The following is a 24,102-nucleotide window of genomic DNA, read 5'->3' as shown; positions in this document are numbered from 1 at the left end:
CTTTGCCTGTTTGACGGTTTGTCGGAGGGCATAGTGGGATTTCTTATAAGCATCCGGGTTAGAGTCCCGCTCCTTGAAAGCGGCAGCTCTACCCTTTAGCTCAATGCGGATGTTGCCTGTAATCCATGGCTTCTGGTTGGGGTATGTATGTATTGTCACTGTGGGGACAACGTCATCGATACACTTATTGATGAAGCCAGTGACTGATGTGGTGTACTCCTCAATGCTATCGGAAGAATCCCGGAACATATTCCAGTCTGTGCTAGCAAAACAGTCCAGTAGCTTAGCATCTGCGTCATCTGATCACTTCCTTATTAACCGAGTCACTAGTGCTTCCTGCTTTAGTTTTTGCTTATAAGCAGGAATCAGGAGGATAGAGTTATGGTCAGATTTGCCAAATGGAGGGCGAGGGAGAGCTTTGTACGCATCTCTGTGTGTGGAGTAAAGGTGGTCTAGAGTTTTTTTTCTCTGGTTGCACATTTAACATCCTGGTAGAAATTAGGTAGAATGGATTTAAGTTTCCCTGCATTAAAGTCCCCTGCCACTAGGAGCGCTGCCTCTGGATGAGCATTTTCCTGTTTACTTATGGCCTTATACAGCTCATTGAGTGCAATCTTAGTGCCAGCATCGGTTTGTGGTGGTAAATAGAAAGGTATGAAAAATATAGATGAAAACTCTCTTGGTAAATAGTGTGGTCTACAGCTTATCATGAGATACTCTACCTCCGGTGAGCAAAACCTAGAGACTTCCTTAGTATTAGATTTTATGCACCAGCTGTTGTTTACAAATATACACAGACTGCCAACCCTTGTCTTACCGGAGTCAGCCGTTCTATCCTGCCGATGTAGCATATATCCCGCCAGCTGTATGTTATCCATGTCGTCGTTCAGCCACGACTCGGTGAAACACAAGATATTACAGTTTTTAATGTCCCTTTGGTAGGATAACCTTAATCTTAGGTCGTCCAATTTATTTTCAAATGATTGAACATTGGCTAATAGGATTGATGGAAGAGGCAGTTTACACGCTCGCCATCGGATCCTTACAAGGCACCCGGACCTACGTCCACGATATCTCCGTCTCTTTCTCATGCCAATGACGGGGATTTGGACCTTGTCGGGTGTCTGTAGAATATCCTTCTCGTCCAACTCGTTGAACAAGAAATCTTAGTCCAATACAAGGTGAGTAATCACTGTCCTGATATCCAGAAGCTCTTTTTGGTCATAAGAGATGGTGGAAGAAACATTATGTACAGAATAGATTACAAATAATGCAAAAAAAACACACATAAAAGTACAATTGGTTAGAAGACTGTAAAACGGCAGCCATCTTCTCCGGTGCTATTCATGACCGGGCTGTGGCTGGGCCACTCAAGAACATTCAGATACTTGTCCCGAAGCCACTCCTGCGGTGTCTTGGCTGTGTGCTTAGGGTCATTGTCCAGTTGGAAGATGAACCTTCACCCCAGTCTGAGGTCTTGAGCGCTCTGGAGCAGGTTTTCATCAAGGATCTCTCTGTACTTTTCTCTGTTCATCTTTGCCTCGATCCTGACTAGTCTCCCAGTCCCTGCCGCTGAAAAACATCCCCACAGCATGATGTTGCCACCACCATGCTTCACCGTAGGGATGGTGCCATGTTTCCTCCAGACGTGACGCTTGGCATTCAGGCCAAAGAGTTCAATCTTGGACTCATCAGACCAGAGAATCTTGTTTCTCATGGTCTGAGAGTCCTTTAGTTGCCTTTCGGCAAACTCCAAGCGGGCTGTCATGTGCCTTTTACCAAGGAGTGGCTTCCGTCTGGCCACTCTACCATGAAGGCCTGATTGGTGGAGTGCTGCAGAGATGGTTGTCCTTCTGGGAGGTTCTCCCATCTCCACAGAGAAACTCTGGAGCTCTGTCAGAGTGACCATCGGGTTCTTGGTCACCTTCCTGACCAAGGCCCTTCTCCCCCGATTGCTCAGTTTGACCGGGCTGCCAGCTCTAGGAAGAGTCTTGGTGGTTCCAAACTTCTTCCATTTAAGAATGATGGAGGCCACTGTGTTCTTGGAGACCTTCAATGCTGCAGAAATTTTTTGGTACCCTTCCCCAAATCTGTGCTCAACAGAATCCTGTCTCGGAGCCCTACGGACAATTCCTTCGACCTCATGTCTTGGTTTTTGCTCTGACAACACTGTCAACTGTGGGACCTTATGTAGACAGGTGTGTGCCTTTCCAAATCATGTCCAATCAATTGAATTTACCACAGGTGGACTCCAATCAAGTTGTAAAAACATCTCAAGGATGATCAATGTAAACAGGATGCACCTGAGCTCAATATCGAGTCTCATAGAAAAGGGTCTGAATACTTATGTAAGTAAGGTAATTTTGTTTTTTGTTTTTAATAAATTTGCTAAAATGTATAAAAACGTGTTTTTGCTTTGTCATTATGGGGTATTGTGTGTAGATTGATGAGGAACATTTTTAATTTAATCAGTTTTCGAATAAGGCTGTAAAGTAACAAATGTGGAAAAGGGGAAGGGGTCTGAATACTTTCCGAATGCATTGTATTTACAAAAAATCTAGTTTGTTTGAGGGTTACAATTTTTCATGAAACCACACAAATCCTTAATGTTAGGCGAACAAAATATGATATTTCTCATGGGTGTGGGTAAGTATTTCCATTTCTGTCTAATTATGTATTTTCAGAACAATATCTCTGTCCATTTAAGAGACCCAATTTGGCTCAGGAGCACCCCAGATATAAAAGCGAGGGAAATGTGTCTATTTTCATAATTCTTTGTGAGGTACGTTTCATATCATTGTATGAAAACTAGTGTTAACTTAATTTTGTTAAATAATAGTGAATTCCATTCTTCCAAAATCTAGTCTAGAATTCCTGTTTGTAATAGAATCAAGCAATACACAGAGGGGCTATTTGAATGTACTTTATTCTTTATTCTGCTCATGTTACATGGAGAATAGAGATAAACTAAAGCACTACAGTCAGGAGATTTTCAGAAAGGTCCATCCGAGAGCTTCACTCTTCATCATGTCCTTTCTGTGACAGAAGATGGATGAAGGTTAAAATGTAATAAACCACTGTAAACACTAAAAACATTCTTACAATATTCTGTGTGTCGTCAACTACATATTAAACTTTGGGGCTCATTGTTTGAGTGAATAGAATACACTATAAACATCATGAATAACACCAACTGTGTCTACTAGTAAATTCATGATTTCACTAAATATTTCATGAAGCAACGATGTCCAGTATTTATTGCAATAAATCCATCACATTGTAAGTGACCACTGAAACATATATATCATGCTTTTGCACAATTAAAAAACAAAAACATGACTGGGAACAATGTTTAAATTTACAGTTATATGAATGACAGTATGTTATTGGACATCATGGGTCAATTGCAACGAGCATTGGTAGGCGTACACAAGGTAATCTATCGTTAAACCATCAATACGCAATAAAATCATCCTCACAGCTGATCTCAATTGCAACCATCATTGGCCACCGAATTGTCGCTCCCTTGCGGATGTCAGCGTGAGCTTGTAGCCCTGATTGATGCCATGATATGGTCGCCCTCTGGTGGGTATTATCATCGGAACAAATTAACCCTGCTTTTTCAGAAGACTTAACTGAAACAGTGCCTTGAAAAATTATTCATCCCCCTTGGCGTTTTTCCTATTTTGTTGCATTACAGCCTATAATTTAAATTGATTTTTATTTGGATTTCATGTAATGGACATACACAAAAGAGTCCAAATTGGTGAAGTGAAATGAAAAAAATTACTTGTTTCAAAACATTCTAAGAAATAAATAACGGAAAAGTGGTGCGTGCATATGTATTCACCCCCTTTGCTATGAAGCCCCTAAGTAAAATCTGGTGCAACCAATTACCTTCAGAAGTCACATAATTAATTAAATAAAGTCCACCTGTGTGCAATCTAAGTGTCACATGATCTGTCACATGATCTCAGTATAAATACACCTGTTCTGAAAGGACCCAGAGTCTGCAACACCACTAAGCAAGGGGCACCACCAAGCAAGCGGCACCATGAAGACCAAGGAGCTCTCCAAAACAGGTCAGGGACAAAGTTGTGGAGAAGTACAGATCAGGGTTGGGTTATAAAAAAATATCAGAAACTTTGAACATCCCACGGAGCACCATCAAATCCATCATTAAAAGATGGAAAGAATATGGCACCACAACAAACCTGCCAAGAGAGGGCCGCCCACCAAAACTCACGAACAAGGCAAGGAGGGCATTAATCAGAGAGGCAACAAAGAGACCAAAGATAACCCTGAAGGAGCTGCAAAGCTCCACAGCGGAGATTGGAGTATCTGTCCGTAGGACCACTTTAAGTCGTACACTCCACAGAGCTGGGCTTTACAGAAGAGTGGCCAGAAAAAAAGCCATTGCTTAAAGAAAAAAATAAGCAAGCACGTTCGGTGTTCGTCAAAAGCCATGTGGGAGACTCCCCAAACATATGGAAGAAGGTACTCTGGTCAGACTAAAATAGAGCTTTTTGGCCATCAAGGAAAACGCTACAGTTGAAGTCGGAAGTTTACATACACTTCGGTTGGAGTCATTAAAACTAATTTTTAAACCAATCCACAAATGTCTTGTTAACAAACTATAGTTTTGGCAAGTCGATTAGGACATCTACTTTGTGCAAGACACAAGTAATGTTACCAACAATTGTTTACAGACAGATTATTTCACTTATAATTCACTGTATCACAATTCCAGTGGGTCAGAAGTTTACATACACTAAGTTGACTGTGCCTTTAAACAGCTTGGAAAATTCCAGGAAATTATGTCATGGCTTTAGAAGCTTCTGATAGGCTAATTTACATCATTTGAGTCAATTGGAGGTGTACCTGTGGATGTATTTCAAGGCCTACCTTCAAACTCAGTGCCTCTTTGCTTGACATCATGGGGAAATCAAAAGAAATCAGCCAAGACCTCAGAAAAAAAATTGTAGACCTCCACAAGTCTGGTTCATCCTTGGGAGCAATGTCCAAACGCCTGAAGGTACCACGTTCATCTGTACAAACAATAATACGCAACTATAAACACCATGGGCCCACGCAGCCGTCATACCGCTCAGGAAGGAGACGCGTTCTGTCTCCTAGAGATTAACGTACTTTGGTGCGAGAATTGCAAATCAATCCCAGAACAACAGCAAAGGACCTTGTGAAGATGCTGGAGGAAACCGGTACAAAAGTATCTATATCCACAGTAAAACGAGTCCTATATCGACATAACCTGAAAGGCCGCTCAGCTAGAAAGAAGCCACTGCTCCAAAACCGCCATAAAAAAGCCAGACTACGGTTTGCAACTGCACATGGGGACAAAGATCGTACTTTTTGGAGAAATGTCCTCTGGTCTGATGAAACAAAAATAGAACTGTTTGGCCATAATGACCATCGTTATGTTTGGAGGAAAAAGTGGGTGCTTGCAAGCCGAAGAACACCTTCCCAACCGTGAAGCATGGGGATGGCAGCATCATGCTGTGGGGGTGCTTTGCTGCAGGAGAGACTGGTGCACTTCACAAAATAGATGGCATCATGAGGAAGGAAAATTATATGGATATATTGAAGCAACATCTCAAGACTTCAGTCAGGAAGTTAAAGCTTGGTCACAAATGGGTCTTCCAAATGGACAATGACCCCAAGCATACTTCCAAAGTTGTGACAAAATGGCTTAACCACAACAAAGTCAAGGTATTGGAGTAGCCATCACAAAGCCTTGACCTCAATCCTATAGAAAATGTGTGGGCAGAACTGAAAAAGCATGTGCGAGCAAGGAGGCCTACAAACCTGACTCAGTTACACCATTTCTGTCAGGAGGAATGGGCCAAAATTCACCCAACTTTATGTGGGAAGCTTGTGGAAGGCTACCCGAAACGTTTGACCCAAGTTAAACAATTTAAAGGCAATGCTACCAAATACTAATTGAGTGTATGTAAACTTCTGACCCACTGGGAATGTGATGAAAGAAAATAAAAGCTGAAATAAATAATTATCTCTACTATTATTCTGACATTTCACATTCTTAAAATAAAGTGGTGTTCCTAACTGACCTAAGACAGGGAATTTTTACTAGGATTAAATGTCAGGAATTGTGAAAAACTGAGTTTAAATGTATTTGGCTAAGGTGTATGTAAACTTCCGACTTCAACTGTTTGTCTGGCGCAAACCCAACACCTCTCATCACCCCGAGAACACCATCCCCACAGTGAAGCATGGTGGTGGCAGCATCATGCTGTGGGGATGTTTTTCATCGGCAGGGACTGGGAACTGGTCAGAATTTAAGGAATAATGGATGCCGCTAAATACAGGTAAATTCTTGAGGGAAACCTATTTCAGTCTTCCAGAGATTTGAGACTGGGACGGAGGTTCACCTTCCAGCAGGACAATGACCCTAAGCATACTGCTAAAGCAACACTCTAGTGGTTTAAGGGGAAACTTTTAAATGTCTTGGAAAGGCCTAGTCAAAGCACAGACCTCAATCCAATTGAGAATATGTGGTGTGACTTAAAGATTGCTGTACACCAGCAGAACCCATCCAACTTGAAGGAGCTGGAGCAGTTTGCCTTGAAGAATGGGCAAAAATCCCAGTGGCTAGATGTGCCAAGCTTATAGAGACATACCCCAAGAGACTTGCAGCTGTAATTGCTGCAAAAGGTGGCTCTATAAAGTATTGACTTTGGGGGGGGGGGGGGGGGGGGGGGGTGAATAGTTATGTAGGCTCAAGTTTTCTGTTTTTTTGTCTAATTTCTTGTTTGTTTCACAATAAAAAATATTTTGCTTTTTCAAAGTGGTAGGCATGTTGTGTAAATCAAATGATACAAACCCCCCCAAAATCAATTTTAATTCCAGGTTGTAAGGCAACAAAATAGGAAAAATGCCATCGGGGGTGAATACATTCGCAAGCCACTGTACTATGGCAATGTAGCATACACTACACATTGTATGAATGGAAAAGTCATGTTGGTGTACTCCTTTTAATTTTTTTGTTTCCAATTTATGTAATCAATTAATCATTTTACTCTTCTAAATAAAATATGGACATGTTTGTGTGGATAGACGTGATTATTTATTTATTTGTAGATCGTGATAACACTGAATAGTGAACCTTTATCTTTTCTTACAGGGCTACATTAATTAGGCCAGTCGGCTGGCCTACTGTGGCATATTGTGCTATATTAAAGAAACAATCTCTGAATTGGAAAGAAATGTGGTAGGGAAAGGAATTTCTTATTATTATCTTAAAAGGTAACATGCAAAGGTTTCCCTGTTTTTTGGATGGGTTTTACCTTTATATAACAGCTAATAACATTATAAAATTATCTGCAATAATATTTCAGTCAGAGTACATTTTGTATCCTTGATTTAACACTAAGAGAGGCATGACCACATGTCAACATGCTCCTTTGGAATGCTTGGAAATTATGTCATTTCAAGGCATTGTGAAAATTCCATAATCTGAAAAGGTCAAAATCATCTAATTTAGGTGCACAATTTCACACAATCTCTGAGCTCACATGCTCGATATTGTACACAATTAAAAACAATCAGAACTCTATTTTACGTTTTACATTTGATCCAGCTATTCCAGTGAGGAAATATTCCAGAGCTGGGATTTTGAAGTAGTTTTCACTTTTCACTTGTGCTGCACAGTGAGACCTTCCCGCCGGATAGTCTAGTCGGATTTATGCTGTAGAATGAGAAGATGCTGTTCTCCATCTAGCTAATTATAATAAACCACTTGAAACGACACTACAGTTTACAGTGATGTTTATGAATGGACAGCGCTAAAATGGTGAGAGTATTTGTGATTGAGAAAAATAATCAAAGAAATTTCACCAGGAGAGATCATGGTATAACGTTACTTGGCTAGCTAGCTACTATCTAGCAACACTTGGGCTAGCTATCGTTAGCTAGCTAGCTAACCTTGTGTTCACAGTATATTTAGCAGAACAGGCCTAGCTATATGGTAACATTTAACCAGAAATATCATAACTTAAATTAATTTTAATGTGGTAGCTAGCTAGTTAGCCTCGATTTGGTTAGTTAACTAGATAGTTAGCTGTCTGCAGAATCAATGGCTGTCTAGCTAGCTAAGTTTCTAGCTAGTTAGCTAGATTACTTATTGGGAAACAATATTTCTGCTAAGTGTATTAACTTGCTAACATTCATTATACATGACTTATGTCATCCTCTGCTCTTGTCCTTCTAGACCTGTCTGCTGCCTTTGATACTGTGAACCATCAGATCCTCCTCTCCACCCTCTCCGAGCTGGGCATCTCCGGCGCGGCTCACTCCTGGATTGCGTCCTACCTGACCGGTCGCTCCTACCAAGTGGCGTGGCGAGAAGCTGTCTCCGCACCACGTGCTCTCACCACTGGTGTCCCCCAGGGCTCAGTTCTAGGCCCTCTCCTTTTCTCCCTATACACCAAGTCACTTGGCTCTGTCATATCCTCACATGGCCTCTCCTATCATTGCTACGCTGACGATACACAACTAATCTTCTCCTTTCCCCCTTCTGATAACCAGGTGGCGAATCGCATCTCTGCATGTCTGGCAGACATATCAGTATGGATGACGGATCACCACCTCAAGCTGAACCCTGGCAAGACGGAGCTGCTCTTCCTCCCGGGGAAGGACTGCCCGTTCCATGATCTCGCCATCACGGTTGACAACTCCGCTGTGTCCTCCTCCCAGAGTGCGAAGAGCCTAGGCGTGACCCTGGACAACACCCTGTCGTTCTCCGCCAACATCAAGGCGGTGACCCGCTCCTGCAGGTTCATGCTCTACAACATTCGGAGAGTACGACCCTGCCTTACACAGGAAGCGGCACAGGTCCTAATCCAGGCACTTGTCATCTCCCGTCTGGACTACTGCAACTCGCTGTTGGCTGGCCTCCCTGCCTGTGCCATTAAACCCCTACAACTCATCCAGAATGCCGCAGCCCGTCTGGTGTTCAACCTTCCCAAGTTCTCTCACGTCACCCCCCTCCTCCGCACACTCCACTGGCTTCCAGTGGAAGCTCGCATCCGCTACAAGACCATGGTGCTTGCCTATGGAGCAGTGAGGGGAACGGCACCTCTGTACCTTCGGGCTCTGATCAGTCCCTACACCCAAACGAGGGCATTGCGTTCATCCACCTCTGGCCTGCTGGCTCCCCTTCCTCTGCGGAAGCATAGTTCCCGCTCAGCCCAGTCAAAACTGTTCGCTGCTCTGGCACCCCAATGGTGGAACAAGCTCCCTCACGACGCCAGGACAGCGGAGTCACTCACCACCTTCCGGAGGCATTTGAAACCCCACCTCTTTAAGGAATACCTGGGATAGGATAAAGTAATCCTTCTACCCCCCCCCCCCCCCCAAAAAATTGTAAAGTGGTTATCCCACTGGCTATAGGGTGAACGCACCAATTGGTGAGTCGCTCTGGATAAGAGCGTCTGCTAAATGACGTAAATGTGCCCTTGAGCAAGGCACCTAACCCTAATTGCTCCTGTAAGTCGCTCTGGATAAGAGCGTCTGCTAAATGACTAAAATGTAATGTAAATGTAATCCAACAATTTCTTATTAACTCAATAATGTAGCTAGCTAGTTAGTTAGCTAGTATAAACTGTTTAAATGACAGCCTCTTCACATTGATTGGGAATTTACTGACTGGCTATAGCTAGCTAACTAGTCACATATCTCATTATCTGCATATGAGTGATCATTATTGACATAAATGTTTAATCCCCAGATATACAAGTGTCGTCTCACATCATGTCAGTATAATTTGTTTTATTTCTGATCCAGAAAAGCGCTCACAAAAGCCGCATCTGTAGCTTGTGTTGCTTGCAGTAAACCATTGTTGTTTTCTTTAAGCCTTGAAATTATGTCATCCTTGCATTCTGGCCAGAAAAGGACATCTTCGAAAAAAATGACAGCCAAAATGTAATGATAGACAAAAATACTGTTGTGGATTATTTAATGAAGCCTACATGAGCATTATTATTAAGAGTTAGGGTTTTTATGGAGAACTTTAGCTTTAATCAATTAAAAATGCAAAGTGCTTCATTTTATATTGATATGTAGATTGTCTATCACACATTTTGCTGCAATCCATATCACTTTTGTTTACAATGTTTTAATTAATTAAAAGTTGGTCTTCAGTAACGTTATTTTCGCAGACGAGTAGCCTCGATGTAGGCATAATTTGGGTAAGTAATAGTCTGCAATTAAACATGATAACTACATCATTCTACTACCAGGAGATTCTAGTCTAATCATATTTTTTCAGTTGTTATATGACATTACTCAGTTAAACGTTTTCCTATATAGATTTCGTTGTTCTTGATGTTACTTAATTCGGGTGGGAGTAGTGAACGCAGACAATGGCCATTTCCGCAGTCTAGTATCAAGCTGGCTTGGCGCGGTAAAAACGTAATTTTATCTGGTCTGCTAGTTTATTCCGGTGTTCCTTTCGTTGCGGCCACGGATATTTTAGGGCAGAGCTCCGTGTAATCTCCCGGTAGTATTGTTTTGAGGAAACCAGCGCTAACACAGTGGTACCTGAGAAGTTCAGCTTGTTAGTTGCAATCGACCCTTTATACTTACAAAGCAATTGAGGTTGGGTCTGTCATCATACATGACATAAGGGAGTTTGCAAATTATAACCAATGTAATTATGTTAATTGAAAGAACTGACCTGGGAACCGGCATCACAACTCTTGGCCTCACTCCTCATCCTTTCCCTTCTGTGACAGAGAGGATGGATGGATTATGAGAAGATTAAAATGTTACTGTGTACTGTAAAACATTTTATACTGTGTACTCTGGTTGAAATTTTACAATGGGGAACTTCAACAGGTATGTATAGTTACTTGGTAACAAATTATGCATTTATTACTTATTTTCTTCAGGAATACATGGGTGAATATCGAGAATTGAAATGACCATTAAACAGAGTCCCAGATACCAGACTTTAAAACTATTTAAGGTTGAGGCTTTTGCCATGGGAAGCTGCAAAATTACAACCATTACAACACTGTACATTGACAGCAAATTCACTGACCTTGGAGCCGGCATCACGACTCTTGGCTCTCATCTTGTTGACCTGAGACTCAGCAATATCAGCCCTCTCTTCTGCCTCATCCAGTTCATGCTGAATCTTACGGAACTTGCCCAAATTGGCATTGGCTTGTTCCTCCTGTGAAAAATGTTAAATATGATTTAAGTTTCTAGCAAACACAACAATTTGAGAATTACAAATGCATCAGTTGGATGATGGAAGGTTTTCTACTTACGGCCTCCTCTGAAGTTCTCTTGTAGGATTTGACCTTCAGCTGCAGTTTGTCCACCAGGTCCTGCAGACGGCTCAAATTCTTACGGTCTTCCTCAGTCTGCACCCAAAAATAATGGAATAAATAGAGTCATACTGAATACAATATAAATGTTACATTTGATTCTGAACATGTTAATAGTGCACTTTCAACTTAAAGTTTATGATGTACCTGGTATGTGAGCTCCTTGATGCGTCTCTCATATTTACGGACTCCTTTCACAGAATCACTGCTCCTCCTTTGCTCCATTTCCACTTCACTCTCTAGCTCTCTCACCTAGAAAGATATGATCAACGTTAACACACCATTTCCAATTATTTTGTTAGTTACCACTACTTTCAATATTGAAGATAGAAATATGTCTAGAAATATGAAATGTGACATTGAATTAATAGAAAGGAATGTAGCTTAGACACTTACTCTGGCCTCCAGCTTCTGGATCTGCTTCTTGCCACCCTTCATGGCGATTTGTTCAGCTTCATCCAGGCGGTGCTGCAGGTCCTTGATAGTCTGCTCCATGTTCTTTTTCATGCGCTCCAGGTGAGCACTGGTGTCCTGCTCCTTCTTCAGCTCCTCTGCCATCATGGCAGCATCAGTAATGGCCTTCTTGGCCTTTTCCTCAGCATTTCTGCACTCCTGCACAGCCTCCTCCACTTCATTCTGAAGTTGGGATGTGTCGCCCTCTAGCTTCTTCTTCTGGCTCAGTAAGCTGGTGTTCTACATATATATGAAACGTTATTTGTATATTACCTCTACATACCTCAAGTAGCAGATATTTAAGGAGATCCCTAATTGTTATCTATTACTGTCTTACCTGTGAGTGCAGCAGCTGAACTCTCTCACTAACATCCAGCAGTTCCTGCTCAGCCAGTTTGCGGCCTCTCTCAGTCTGCTCCACCAGGGCTCTCAGCTCATCCAGTTCAGCCTGCATCAGGTTGTTGCGTCTCTCCACAATGGCAATGTTCTCCTTCAAGTCATCACTGACACGAAGAGCATCATCCAGCTGCAGTTGAGAATCCTGTAGAGAGAATTTTACTATATTTATTTTATTGTTACACAGTGTGGCTTTTTTTTGAAGGCAAATGCAATGTTTTTAATTCAATGGTGTGGAAATATTACCTTCAGATGGGAATGGAGACCCTTAAGTTGCTTCTGGGCCTCGGATGCCTGCCTGTTGGCCTGGCTGAGCTGGATCTCCATCTCATTGAGATCTCCCTCCATCTTCTTCTTCAGCCTGAGAGCTTCATTCCTGCTGCGAGTCTCTGACTCCAGGGAGCTTTGCAGGGTATCCACAACTCTCTGCTGGTTCCTCTTATTCATCTCCATTTCCTCATCCTTCTCCACCATCTTCCGTTCAATGTCAGCTTTCACCTGATTAAACTCCAGCTGAGCTCTCATGATCTTGCCCTCCTCATGCTCCAGGGAGCCCTATGAGAACACAGCCACCCATAGTTTGTAAAATCTTAAAATTAAATTCTGGTACTTTCACTATGAGTAAATATTTTCCAGTCTCACCTCAGCTTCCTCTAGAGCAGACTGTATCTCAGCCTTCTCCTGCTCCAGCTGTTTACGGATCTTTTCCAGTTCATGGATGCTCTTTCCCCCCTCACCAAGCTGCTCAGTCAGGTCAGAAATTTCCTCTGTGGAAAAATATAATTGAACATCAAACATTTTCTGTGAAAACTGATCTCTATATCATATCGATCTTTAATTGACTAAGCTATATAAACCAATGATTCTTATGCTCTGACCTTGGAGGTTCTTGTTCTCCCTCTTCAGGGTCTCCAGATGATCCAGAGACTCCTCATAAGAGTTCTTGAGTTTGAAGAGCTCAGTGCTGAGAGATCTGGCCTCTTTCTGGGAGCTCTCCAACTCAGTCTGAGACTCCTCAAACTTCTGCTTCCACTCAGCCAGAACCTGAAAATCATACAGGTATTTTAGGTAGTTGGAATACAGTGTATGATTAAGATAAGATGTACTTTATTGTCCAATAACTTACAAAGAACAGAAATCTGTCTTTATGCTCACAACCCAACCCCCCGAGACACACAGGGGCTGGAAGCAATGGGTCAGCCGCAGTGCAGGGCCCCTGGAGCAATTATTGGTGGTTAAGTACCTTGCTCAAGGGCACAACGAAGGCTATGTAGGATGTAGGACGATGCCAGCAACACTCTGGTTGCCGGCTAACTCCTCACCAGGTTTTCCCGTCTGAGGGTGTTGGCCCACTTCTCTAACCACTAGTCTACCTGCCACCCATATCATGTACTATAATTAAGGCTAATAGGACTTATTTTCTTACCTTGTCAAAGTTCCTTTGCTTCTTGTCCAGAGAGGCAGCAGCTGCATTGGATCTCTCCACATCCACCATGAGATCTTCAATCTCATTCTGGAGTCTGTGTTTAGTCTTTTCCAGGGATGAACATTTAGCATTAACAGCTTCCACAGCTTCCTCTGCATCCTGCAGACGCTGAGCCAGCTTCTTCCTAGATTGGCATAGATGAGAAACACATTTCAGAACAGCTACCTTTTTTCTGTCTGAAATAAAGTATAATGGTTGTTTAACAGGTAATCAATGTATTATTTATTCATCATGTACATTTGTGTATCGCCCTATCAGCCAAGGTTCAATAGCCTGAAAAGTAAGAGAAAGTAAGAAAACTTCCTTACTTTGCGTCCTCAAGCTCTTCAGTCTTCTGGATGGCATCAGTTTCATACTTGGTTCTCCACTGAGCCACCTCAGCATTAGCCTTGGACATGCCACGCTGCAGCTCAGCCTTGGCCTCCTGCTCCTCCTCATACTGCTCCCTCAGCAGATCTGAGTCATGGCGAGCAGACTGCACTGCATGGGCAAGTGCGTTCTTTGCCTGGTAAGGAAATGTAAAAAAGGATCTGTAATTATGCCTGAGGATGAATGTAGTTAGATAAGGGCCACTGCATTATTTGTCTAAATACCTTGACTTCCTCCTCCAATTGTCTCTTGAGGTCTTCAATCTGCTGAACGTTGGACTGCTTACCTCTGGTCAGTTGGGAGACCAGAGAATCCTTCTCCTCCAATTGTCTGGCAAGTTCACCTGTTTTCATGCAATTGTAATTATTTTAAATTGTATTACTAATTGTGGTTATTAATTTTGTCTGTTCATATCAATGTCCAGGTTTTTAGTTAATATACCATTCTCAGTTTGAAGCTTTGCTTTCTGCATGGTGAAATCATTGATGGAACGCTGTCCTTCCTCAGCTTTCGTCCTGTATTCACTCATCTGGTCCTCTAGAGTGCGGCACATTTTCTCCAAGTTTGTCTGAAAACATTTGTTTTTTAGATAACACAGCACAACCGTCATATATTCTGTCTACTAACCTAAGAGCATGTACAGTTCCATTTGCTATATCTCTCTGATCTGTATTTTGTCATTATGAATCCACTGACCTTAGCCTTGACAATCTGCTCCATGTTGGAGACCACATCATCCAGCTCCAGCCTGAGCTCACTCTTCTCTTTCTCCAGCTTCTGCTTCACTCTCTGAAGGTTGTCAATCTGCTCTCCCAGGTCAGCTACACTGTCAGCATTTTTCTTCCTCAGAGTTGCAGCTGTAGCCTCATGCTGCAGAGTAGCTTCTTCAAGGTCTCTGCGCACCTTCTGGAACTCAGCCTCCCTCTTCTTGTTCATCTCAATCTGGGCAGCAGTAGCACCACCAGCCTCCTCCAACCTCTCACTGATCTCTTCTAGTTCTCTGGCCAAGTCTGCCCTCTGTTTCTCCACCTTGGCACGGGCAGCTCTCTCAGCCTCCAGCTCTTCCTCTAATTCCTCAATGCGGGCCTGAAATGGTAGGAATTCAATTTATCTACTAAAAATTTTACTTTAACAAGTAAAGCTTTTCAACAATTTTCTTGAATTACCTGCAGTTCCTTCAGTTTCTTCTGAAGCTGGGCACCCAAGGCCTGCTCATCCTCAATCTTGCTGTTGAGTTGGCTCATCTCAAAGTCCTTCCTGATAAGTAAAGCAAACATTTTAGCGCTGTCTGTAAAATAACTTTTCATGCGATTTTGTGGGTTGTGATCTCACTTCTTCATTCTCTCCTCCAGCTGCTGCTTGTCATTCTCCAGGTCCATTAGGCTCTCCTGGGTCAACTTCAAGTCTCCCTCCAGCTTTCTCTTGGCTCTCTCAAGGTCCATTCTCACTTTCTTCTCTTGCTCCAGAGACCCTTCAAGCTGATAAAGGATAGATTAAACAATATTCGGAGTAAGCAATTTACTGTAGCCTATTTTTAGGATATTACTAATTTTGTTGTAATTTTTATGAATTCCTATTTCATACTCACATCATCAACTTGCTGTTCCAGTTTGGCTTTGGCTTTGGTCAGCGTGTTGACTTTGTCCTCCTCACTTTGCAAGTCATCCAGCGTTTGCTGATGAGCCTCCTGCAGAGCCTTCTTCTCCTTGGTCAGCTTGGCAATGATTTCGTCCAGAGCTGCCATCTCCTCAGTAAGGTTTTTAACCTACAGAAACAGAACAGCGTCATTACACTTTTATCCAAACCACTTAATTAGAATTTTTACATCACAAGAATGGAGAATGTATTTTACCTTGTTCTCTGTAGCATGCTTTTCCTTCTCCACTTTAGCCAGAGTGAGCTCCAGATCATCAATGTCCTTCTTGAGTTCTGAGCACTCATCCTCCAGCTTCCTCTTCTTAGCAGTTAGCTCAGAATTCATCTCCTCCTCATCCTCCAGTCTTTCTGTCAGCTCTTTGGCTTTGGCCTCAAGCTGGATTTTGCTTTTGATCAGACCCTCACATCTCTCTTCAGCATCACCAATAGTGTCTTCTTGCTGTCAATGAGTCAATATATTGTAAGTATATGAAGTTTGTTTGGTGGCAAAATATTTGGACAGTACAAATGATCGACAAATGCTCCACTGATTGTATGTATCTATTTAGCAAATAATGTTTCTCCTCTCTCTGTTTTTCAATTTCTCTAGGAAAGGCCATTTTGACAAAGGATGTGAATGCAACAACTGTAGTGCAGTTAAAGTTACTCACAGTTTGGACAGCGAGCTGCAGGTCATTCTTCTCTTGGAGAAGGGACACCATCTTTTCTTCCAGCTCCTTTTTACGGGCTTCAGATTTAGCATACGCCTCTTTAAGCTTCAAGAATTCTTCCTTCATGTTGGCCATCTCCTTCTCAGTCTCTGCTGTCTTCAGCAGAGGTTTGATCTTGAAGTACATCTTCATCCAAGGCCAATTCTTGACGCCCATGAAGGCACGAATGTTCCATTGGATCACAAGCAAGGCATCCCTGTGAAATTGAATAGAATTAGCTTATTATACAACCTTTTCTTCCTCCACCATATTGTCTGCAGAAGTTGTATCTATTCTTATTCCAACCTGCGGTCAACAATTTTCTGGAACTCAATTCTGGCAAGTAGACCACGTGATCGGGCCTGGAGGCCAGTTATGATTAGAGCGAGACGATCGTCTCTCATCTCCTCAAGGGTACCCAGGAGACCAGCCTTGAAGAACACCTAAAGATACACAAGTTCATAATGTGGTGCTTGGATTGTCTTGTATTTGGCAGGATTGTATTTTTATGCCAGTTGACCATATATAACTTGAATGTGGTATCCCCTAGATGTACAAAACTTAGTCATGTTTAGATTTCTGATTTCATGCCTATTTACGAAAATGACACAAATTGACCACAAGTTGGCCCTCTAATGAGCGAATGATATTGGGCCAAGGCTGTGGATCCGTAGGTAACCGTCCCGTTCTGCCCCCGTATCGCCCCCCTGGATCCCGCTGGAAAGATCGGTATCATGTTCTGTTTCTCTTTACCTTCAGGCCTACTTCACGCACACAGTTTTGTTGTCCCCCTCCCTTCACATTTCTCACTGTCAGTTGTGAATGATAATTCTTCAAGTATTACCGGTGAAACATCTTTGCAAGATCTGCATGCCAACCATTTGATCTTAATCAGTTAAATGGGAATATGCATTTTGATCTTCTGTAGAGTGAGCTATTTTATAGCAGATGATGTTAACAACCTGTAGCATACCTGTGTTTTGTTTCAATTAAAGTACATATTTTGCTTAGTGGTGCGCGCTGATGAGTTCTGGCCAATGCGACCATTTGCACAATCCTCCTAAAATCTCATAAGAAATGTTTTTTTTCTTACAGTAACGTTATACTATGCTATTATAGTCAGTTCTGTTATGTTCAATACTGTCATTGTGATCTTACAGACATTGATTCAGCTTTGATTTAACTTTATTAAACAAGCACAATTTGCCAGAGTAGCCTGTTCTCTACGAGTAGAGCAGAGACCTTCGGGACATTTTATCCTCGGGAAGAAGGGTCCAGAAAAGTCGGGTCTACAGCCACTTTGTTGATTTTAGAACTTCAGTCCCAGCATGTTGACCAAGAGCTACACAATTTGGCAAGGTCTTTAAAAACATGGACAGAAAGTCTATCTCAAACAGTATGGCCACAATGCTTTGAATTGCTTATAAGTAGCTACTTTAGATCTGGATCTACCACATGGTGGCACTATACCAAGTATACACTGAGTATACCAAACATTAGGAACACCTTCCTAATATTGACTTGCACCTCCCCTTCTGCCCTCAGAATAGCCTCAATTCGTTGGGGCATGGACTCTACAAAGTGCCAAAAGCGTTCCACAAGGATGCTGGCCTATGTTGACTCCAACGCAGTTGTATCAAGTTGGCTGGATTTCCTTTGGGTGGTGGAACATTCTGTTAACCATGAAATACCCAGCAACGTTGCAGTTCTTGAAACAAACCAGTGCGCCTGGCACCTACTACCACATCCAGTTCAAAGGCACTTCCATTTTTGTTTTTCCCATTAACCCTCTGAATGGCACACATACACAATCCATGTCTCAATTGTCTTAAAGCTTAACCTCCTTTAACCTGTCTCCTCCCCTTCATCTGCACTGATTGAAGTGGATTTAACAAGTGACATCAATAAGGGATCATAGCTTTCACCTGGAGCAGGTGTTAAAACTTGACCCATTTATTCTTAATGTTTTGTCAACTCAGTTTTTATCTTGACTTGACCCATTTTCCCTAGAGACAGATGACATGAGGTAAGCATTATCAGTGGTATATCAGAGGCATTGCTCAGGTTAACCTGATAGAGGTGTATAGGTAATATTGCTGCAATTTTTCCATCCTGGTCCAACAGGTCTTATTGCTTTTCATCTATTTAAATAACTTACCTTAGTGTGTCCTAATCTGTACTGGGTGTGGTCAATGTCCAGAGAGCCCAGGAGTTTTTCAGCTGCCTTCATGTTGTCCATGAACTGACCCTCAGGGATAGCATTTGGATTGAGGATGCGGTATCTGAATTTAAATCAGAAAGCAATTATCTTAAAAAAGGGAACGCCTGAATAGTTAAACAGTTTAATTTATTTTGGAAAGGAAACACATAATTATTTTTACCTTTGTTTGAAGTCAGCATACAGGATCCTGTTGGGGAAGCCCTTTCTGCAGATCCTGATGCCTTCCAGAACACCGTTGCAGCGTAGCTGGTGCATGACCAGAGGATTCTCCATGGCCCCAGGAGTCTTGGTCTCGTTGGGGATGATGCAACGCACAAAGTGAGGGTGAGTAGACCTCAAGTTGGTCATGAGTTTACCCAAGTTCTCCTGTGAGTATGACAAATGTAGAATTTTCCATCAGTGAATGAGTTTCCAATCACCTCACGAGTCATAACGGCATTTAATGCTAACATGCCAATCCACCACATGTTATCTAAAATTTAGTGCAAATATAATACATTTGTTAATAATCTTCCATGTGAAAACATCCGAAATATATTGATTTAAGCTCAGATTTACCCTGTGCAATGCAGACACAGTCTGGAAGGAAGAGCCTTTCTTCTTTTTTCCTCCAGCCGCTTTTTCTTCAGCAGCTGTATGATAATGAAATAACAATTCAAATATACTATTATTACTACTATCATATACTGTGGATTGCTATTTATTTTAGTATGTTGTAGTCTTTGCAGATAGAAACACATAGTACCTCCTTCTGCACCAGCATAGTTCACAAAGAGGTTGGCCAGGAACTTAAGACTTGACTTCTGGAACAGTCCGACCACAGTCTCATTCAGCGGGTCCTTGTTCTTCACCAGCCAATTACCAATGTTGTAGTCAACAATGCCAGCATAGTGAACCAGGGAGAAATGGGCCTCTGGTCTACCCTTAACAATCCTAGGCTTCTGGAAGCATGCATTTTTGCCCAGATGGGTGTCATACAGCTTAGCTTTGAATGTATTATCACTGGCCTTGGGGAACATGCACTCCTCTTCAAGGATGGACATGATACCCATGGGCTAGTGGAAGGAATGAATGAAAATAAATTAATACTAAGGGAAAAGCATTGTGAATAAATATCAGAATAATTTGTCATTGAAGCACATTTATAAAGATTGCCCTTGTAATGTTTGAAATCTCAAAGAATACTCTGTACACATCATATAAACTACTGCACAACTGAAGACACCAACCCTTTCAATGAGGTCAATGCAGGCAGCCAAGTCCATGCCAAAGTCAATGAACTCCCAGACGATGCCCTCTTTCTTATACTCTTCCTGCTCCAGCACAAACATGTGGTGGTTGAAGAACTGCTGCAGCTTCTCATTAGTGAAGTTGATGCACAGCTGCTCAAAGGTGTTGAACTGGAAGGGAAGTTCAGTTGCTTTAATTTGTCAGCTGTAATGTTCTAGATGACATGTTATCAAATTTACATCAAACACTCACATCAAAGATCTCAAAGCCAGCAATGTCCAGCACACCAATGTAGTGCTGACGAGCGTTCTTAGTGTCCAATGTAAGGTTGATTCTTATCACCATCCAGAGGAACATGTTCTCGTAAACTTTCTTTGACAGTGCACCAATAGAGTAGTACACCTACAAAATATTAAGAAAATAAATTACCAAAACATAGCCTCAACATAAATGCGGGAATTACAGGTATGTAAATATTAGCAACCCTATACAGAAGTGTTATGCAAAATATTATTAGCTCATTGAAATGTAAAACAATTTTGAGACTCACCTGGTCGACATTCTGACCTTTGGTGACCCACTCATTTCCTACTTTGACCCTTGGGTGACACAGCCCCTTGACTAGGTCAGCAGAGTTCAGGCCCATCAGATATGCAGCTTTGTCAATATCTGGAAAGGAAAAGTTTTGTGATTGGAAGGCACTCTGACTGATTTTTGATTTTCAGATTTGTCAGATACTACTTTATGATGAAGTGAGAGGTTTTAAATCCTCAGCACTCACCCTCAGTGCCATCTGCCTCTGCTTGCTCCTCCCGCTGCTTATTCTTGAACTTCAGGTTGCCGTAGTGCATGATGGCACCAGTCAGCTTATAAATGCCATTCTTCTCCTCTTGGGAGAAGCCCAGCACATCAAAAGCATCCTAGTTCCAAAAAGGCCATTGTTTTGTATTGGAGAAAGAGTTGGATACAAGTGGAATATTATCGTAAGTACAGTATGTACATATTTTACTCACATCAGTAGCCATTAGCTCATCTGCATCATTAATGGAAGTTACAGCAATCTCTCCTTGGGAGATGAAGGCATAGTCATAGGGATTGCTGGTGATGAGTAGCATCTCTGAAAAGAATTGAACAGCACAGTTTAATTTGTGTTCATGCTGTGGTATAGCTCATAACATAATCTACTCAGTATTAGGGTTGGGGTCAATTAGAAAATTAGAAAATTGGCATTGTGTTATATTATAAGTAGACAGGAAGGCAAATTAGTCCTAATCAAGTTTCGAAAAACTGCAGCTGGAGATTGATTTGTGTGCATCCAATTTCAGTGTTGCGTACTTTCATGGAATTTAAATCATTTCAATTGTCTCATGAAAAAAGTAAACATTACAACATAAATAACGCTACGCGGCTGGTTACATCATAAGAATTTAATTTGATTTCATCAGAAATCTTCAGTTTAATCCAGAATTGACCTCAACCCTACTCAGTTTGATGATTCAATACTCACCCAGCAGTTCTGGTTTCTTTTGGGACAGGATCTGGTAGAAGATGTGATAGTCTCTCTCAGCCTTGAGCTGGAAAGTTACACGTGACTTCTCCAGAAGATCTGATCAGTATGGAAAGTGCTTTTGGTATTAATGTGTTTCCTGTCAAAGAGATCTGTTCAATCCCGAGCAAATTGAGTATTCTACTCACAAGTCTCAATGTCAGCAGACGAAAGCTTCCCACTGACTCCAAAATGAATGCGGATGAATTTACCCTGTAAATGATTGTCATAGCATAAATTAATGAGCACACGAGATCTGGGTTCAAGTAGTATTTGTTTTCTTTTTGAATACCTTAGGTGCGCTTGATTGAGCTTGCATGGTGTAATGGAACTGATGGAATATTCCTAAAAGTTTAAATCCCACCTATCTGGTAGGCTCAATCAAACACTGAAAGTATTTGAAATTAAACAAATACTTTTTAAACCCAGGTCTGGTGCACAGACAGTCCCAAAAGAGAAGATTAGCTGATGGACCTGAGGAAAATTGGCTAACGTCATGACATCAACTAATGGGGATACAATTCAAATCCAGAAGATAACATAAGATTTGAATGATATTTGACAAACAAACAAGACCAAACTTACGAATCGGGAGGAGTTGTCATTCCTGATAGTCTTGGCATTACCAAAAGCCTCCAGGGCAGGATTGGCCTGGATGATTTGATCCTCCAGGGTCCCCTGCAAGCCAACAACCATATAGTGTTAAAATGATGCAATAAAAATCTGTACTGATTTTGTCAACATATGCCCATCCAGCCATGAAGAATGTTTAATTTAGGATCGATAATAATGAACATTTGCATTCTATTTGACCTTTTTTTCTTCTGCTGCACTTTTCTTTCCACTAACAGCAGCAATGCTGGCGAAGTACTGGATGACTCTCTTGGTGTTAACAGTCTTTCCAGCACCGGATTCTCCACTGGGATTGAAAATACAAATGTTGACGTATCAGAATTCCTCTTAATGTGAAATCCTCTCAAATGAATATAACCTTTGGTTGATGTACTTACGTGATAAGGACAGACTGATTTTCCCTGTCTGTTGAAAGAGAAGTATCAGTAAATGTGTAATTATCCAAATATCATTTGATTTCTGTAGATGAAAAGGAAAAGTTATATTTTACCAGACAACATGTACTGGTAGGCATTGTCAGAGATGGAGAAGATGTGAGGTGGAGCTTCACTCCTCTTCTTGCCTCTGTATGCATTGACAACAGACTGATCGTACACTGGCAGCCATTTGTATGGGTTGACAGTGACACAGAACAGCCCTGAGTAGGTCTGTGGAAGACGAGAGGGAATGCCGCAGATTTAGTTTCATTCATTGAATGAAGGTTTGATTTAATGGAGATATTAGCAGACAGGTCATTACTTACGTAGATCATCCAGGCTGCGTAACGCTCTTTGAGGTTAAACAGCACAGCGGGCTCATGCAGGAAGGTGAACATCGCCATGTCCTCAATTTTATCAAACTTTGGCGGGTTCTGGGGGTGGACGTCGTCCTCCTTCACAGTAATAGTCTGAAAGACGAGCAAATTAAATGGTATTGTTTCATTTTCAAGGTGCAGAGGTGTTCTCATCCTAATTTGAGATGACACACAACATAGAATTTTCACAAATCACCCATTTACATGTAATGCCTGATTTACATTAACATTAGAGCTCTCAAGTTAGGATTCTTATTTTTGTCGTCTCTTGGGATATTTTTTTTAATAGTAATCAGTAAAGCGCATAACTCAATTAAGTTTATAACACATTTTTCATCAATCATAGAGTTATCCTAGTATAAACATGTATTATCTTATGATTTTCCAGGTCATTTATTTTCAGAAATGCTTTTCAACAAAATATTTACCTTTCCAAACTCAGTCTCAGCAGTGACTTTAGCCCCATCTCTGCTGGTGATTGTGGCCTTGATGTACTCAACCTCAGGGTCAGGCACATAGCACTCTCTCTTTATGTCAAAGGGTCTAGTCTGGCATTCCATACGCTCCTTGTCTGATTTACGCAGAAAGGAAGCTGCGGCGCCAAACTCAGCCATCAAACTGTCCCCCATTCTTATATCTGTGCAGGCATGAACAGAGCATTGAATACATACAGTGCCTTCTGAAAGTATTCATATCCCTAGACTTATTCCACATGTTGTTGTTTTACAGCCGGAATTCAAAATGGATTAAATTGTTTTTTTTTCTCTCACCCATCTACACACAATACCCCATAATGACAAAGTGAAAACATGTTTTTATAAATGTTTGCAAATGTATTGAAAATGAAATCCGAAAATACTGTATTTCATTTACATAAGTGTTCACACACCTGAGTCAATACTTTGTAGAAGCACCTTGAGTAGCATTTTCAGCTGTGAGTCTTTCTGAGTAATAATAATAATAATATGCCATTTAGCAGACGCTTTTATCCAAAGCGACTTACAGTCGTGCGTGCATACATTTTTGTGTATGGGTGGTCCCGGGGATCGAACCCACTACCTTGGCGTTACAAGCGCCATGCTCTACCAGCTGAGCTACAGAGGACCACAGTCTCTTAAGAGCTTTCCACACCTGGATTGTGCAACATTTGCCCATTATTATTGTCTAAATTCTTCAAGCTCTGTCAAAATTGTTGTTGATCATTGCTACACAACCATTTTCTGGTCTTGCCATAGATTTTCAAGTAGATTTAAGTCAAAAC

General features: G+C 41.6%; 1 protein-coding gene across 5 annotated transcripts; it reads right to left on the bottom strand.

Annotated features, from left to right (window-relative positions):
• Window positions 1-3,015: 3,015 nt before the first annotated feature.
• LOC311102013 (myosin-7-like) lies at window positions 3,016-23,470 on the bottom strand (the record flags this gene model as incomplete). 5 transcript variants are annotated; one of them, XM_084143232.1, is made up of 37 exons in its annotated part: window positions 3,016-3,036; window positions 11,078-11,212; window positions 11,310-11,405; window positions 11,517-11,621; window positions 11,766-12,062; window positions 12,160-12,363; window positions 12,465-12,773; window positions 12,861-12,985; window positions 13,097-13,262; window positions 13,645-13,828; window positions 14,013-14,209; window positions 14,298-14,416; window positions 14,515-14,641; window positions 14,770-15,159; window positions 15,240-15,330; window positions 15,406-15,551; window positions 15,662-15,838; window positions 15,926-16,168; window positions 16,380-16,635; window positions 16,725-16,861; window positions 18,577-18,700; window positions 18,800-19,005; window positions 19,198-19,271; window positions 19,376-19,694; window positions 19,869-20,039; window positions 20,122-20,271; window positions 20,420-20,538; window positions 20,651-20,789; window positions 20,883-20,986; window positions 21,377-21,475; window positions 21,565-21,628; window positions 22,001-22,093; window positions 22,229-22,334; window positions 22,426-22,453; window positions 22,539-22,695; window positions 22,791-22,934; window positions 23,270-23,470. In XM_084143232.1, 37 exons carry the CDS (start codon window positions 23,468-23,470, stop codon window positions 3,016-3,018), a joined length of 5,823 nt encoding a protein of 1,940 aa, XP_083999358.1. The 5 variants fall into 5 exon arrangements, with proteins under 5 accessions (XP_083999358.1, XP_083999359.1, XP_083999361.1 ...); XM_084143233.1 differs by having other exon boundaries at window positions 19,385-19,694; XM_084143235.1 differs by having other exon boundaries at window positions 19,198-19,262; window positions 19,385-19,694.
• Between the last annotated feature and the right edge of the window lie 632 nt (window positions 23,471-24,102).

The sequence above is a fragment of the Coregonus lavaretus genome (genome assembly GCF_964263955.1).
Source record: "Coregonus lavaretus genome assembly, chromosome: 2".
NCBI classification, from domain to species: Eukaryota; Metazoa; Chordata; class Actinopteri; order Salmoniformes; family Salmonidae; genus Coregonus; species Coregonus lavaretus.
Note: the sequence above shows the minus strand (reverse complement) of the source record. Positions and strands in the feature narration are given on the sequence as shown.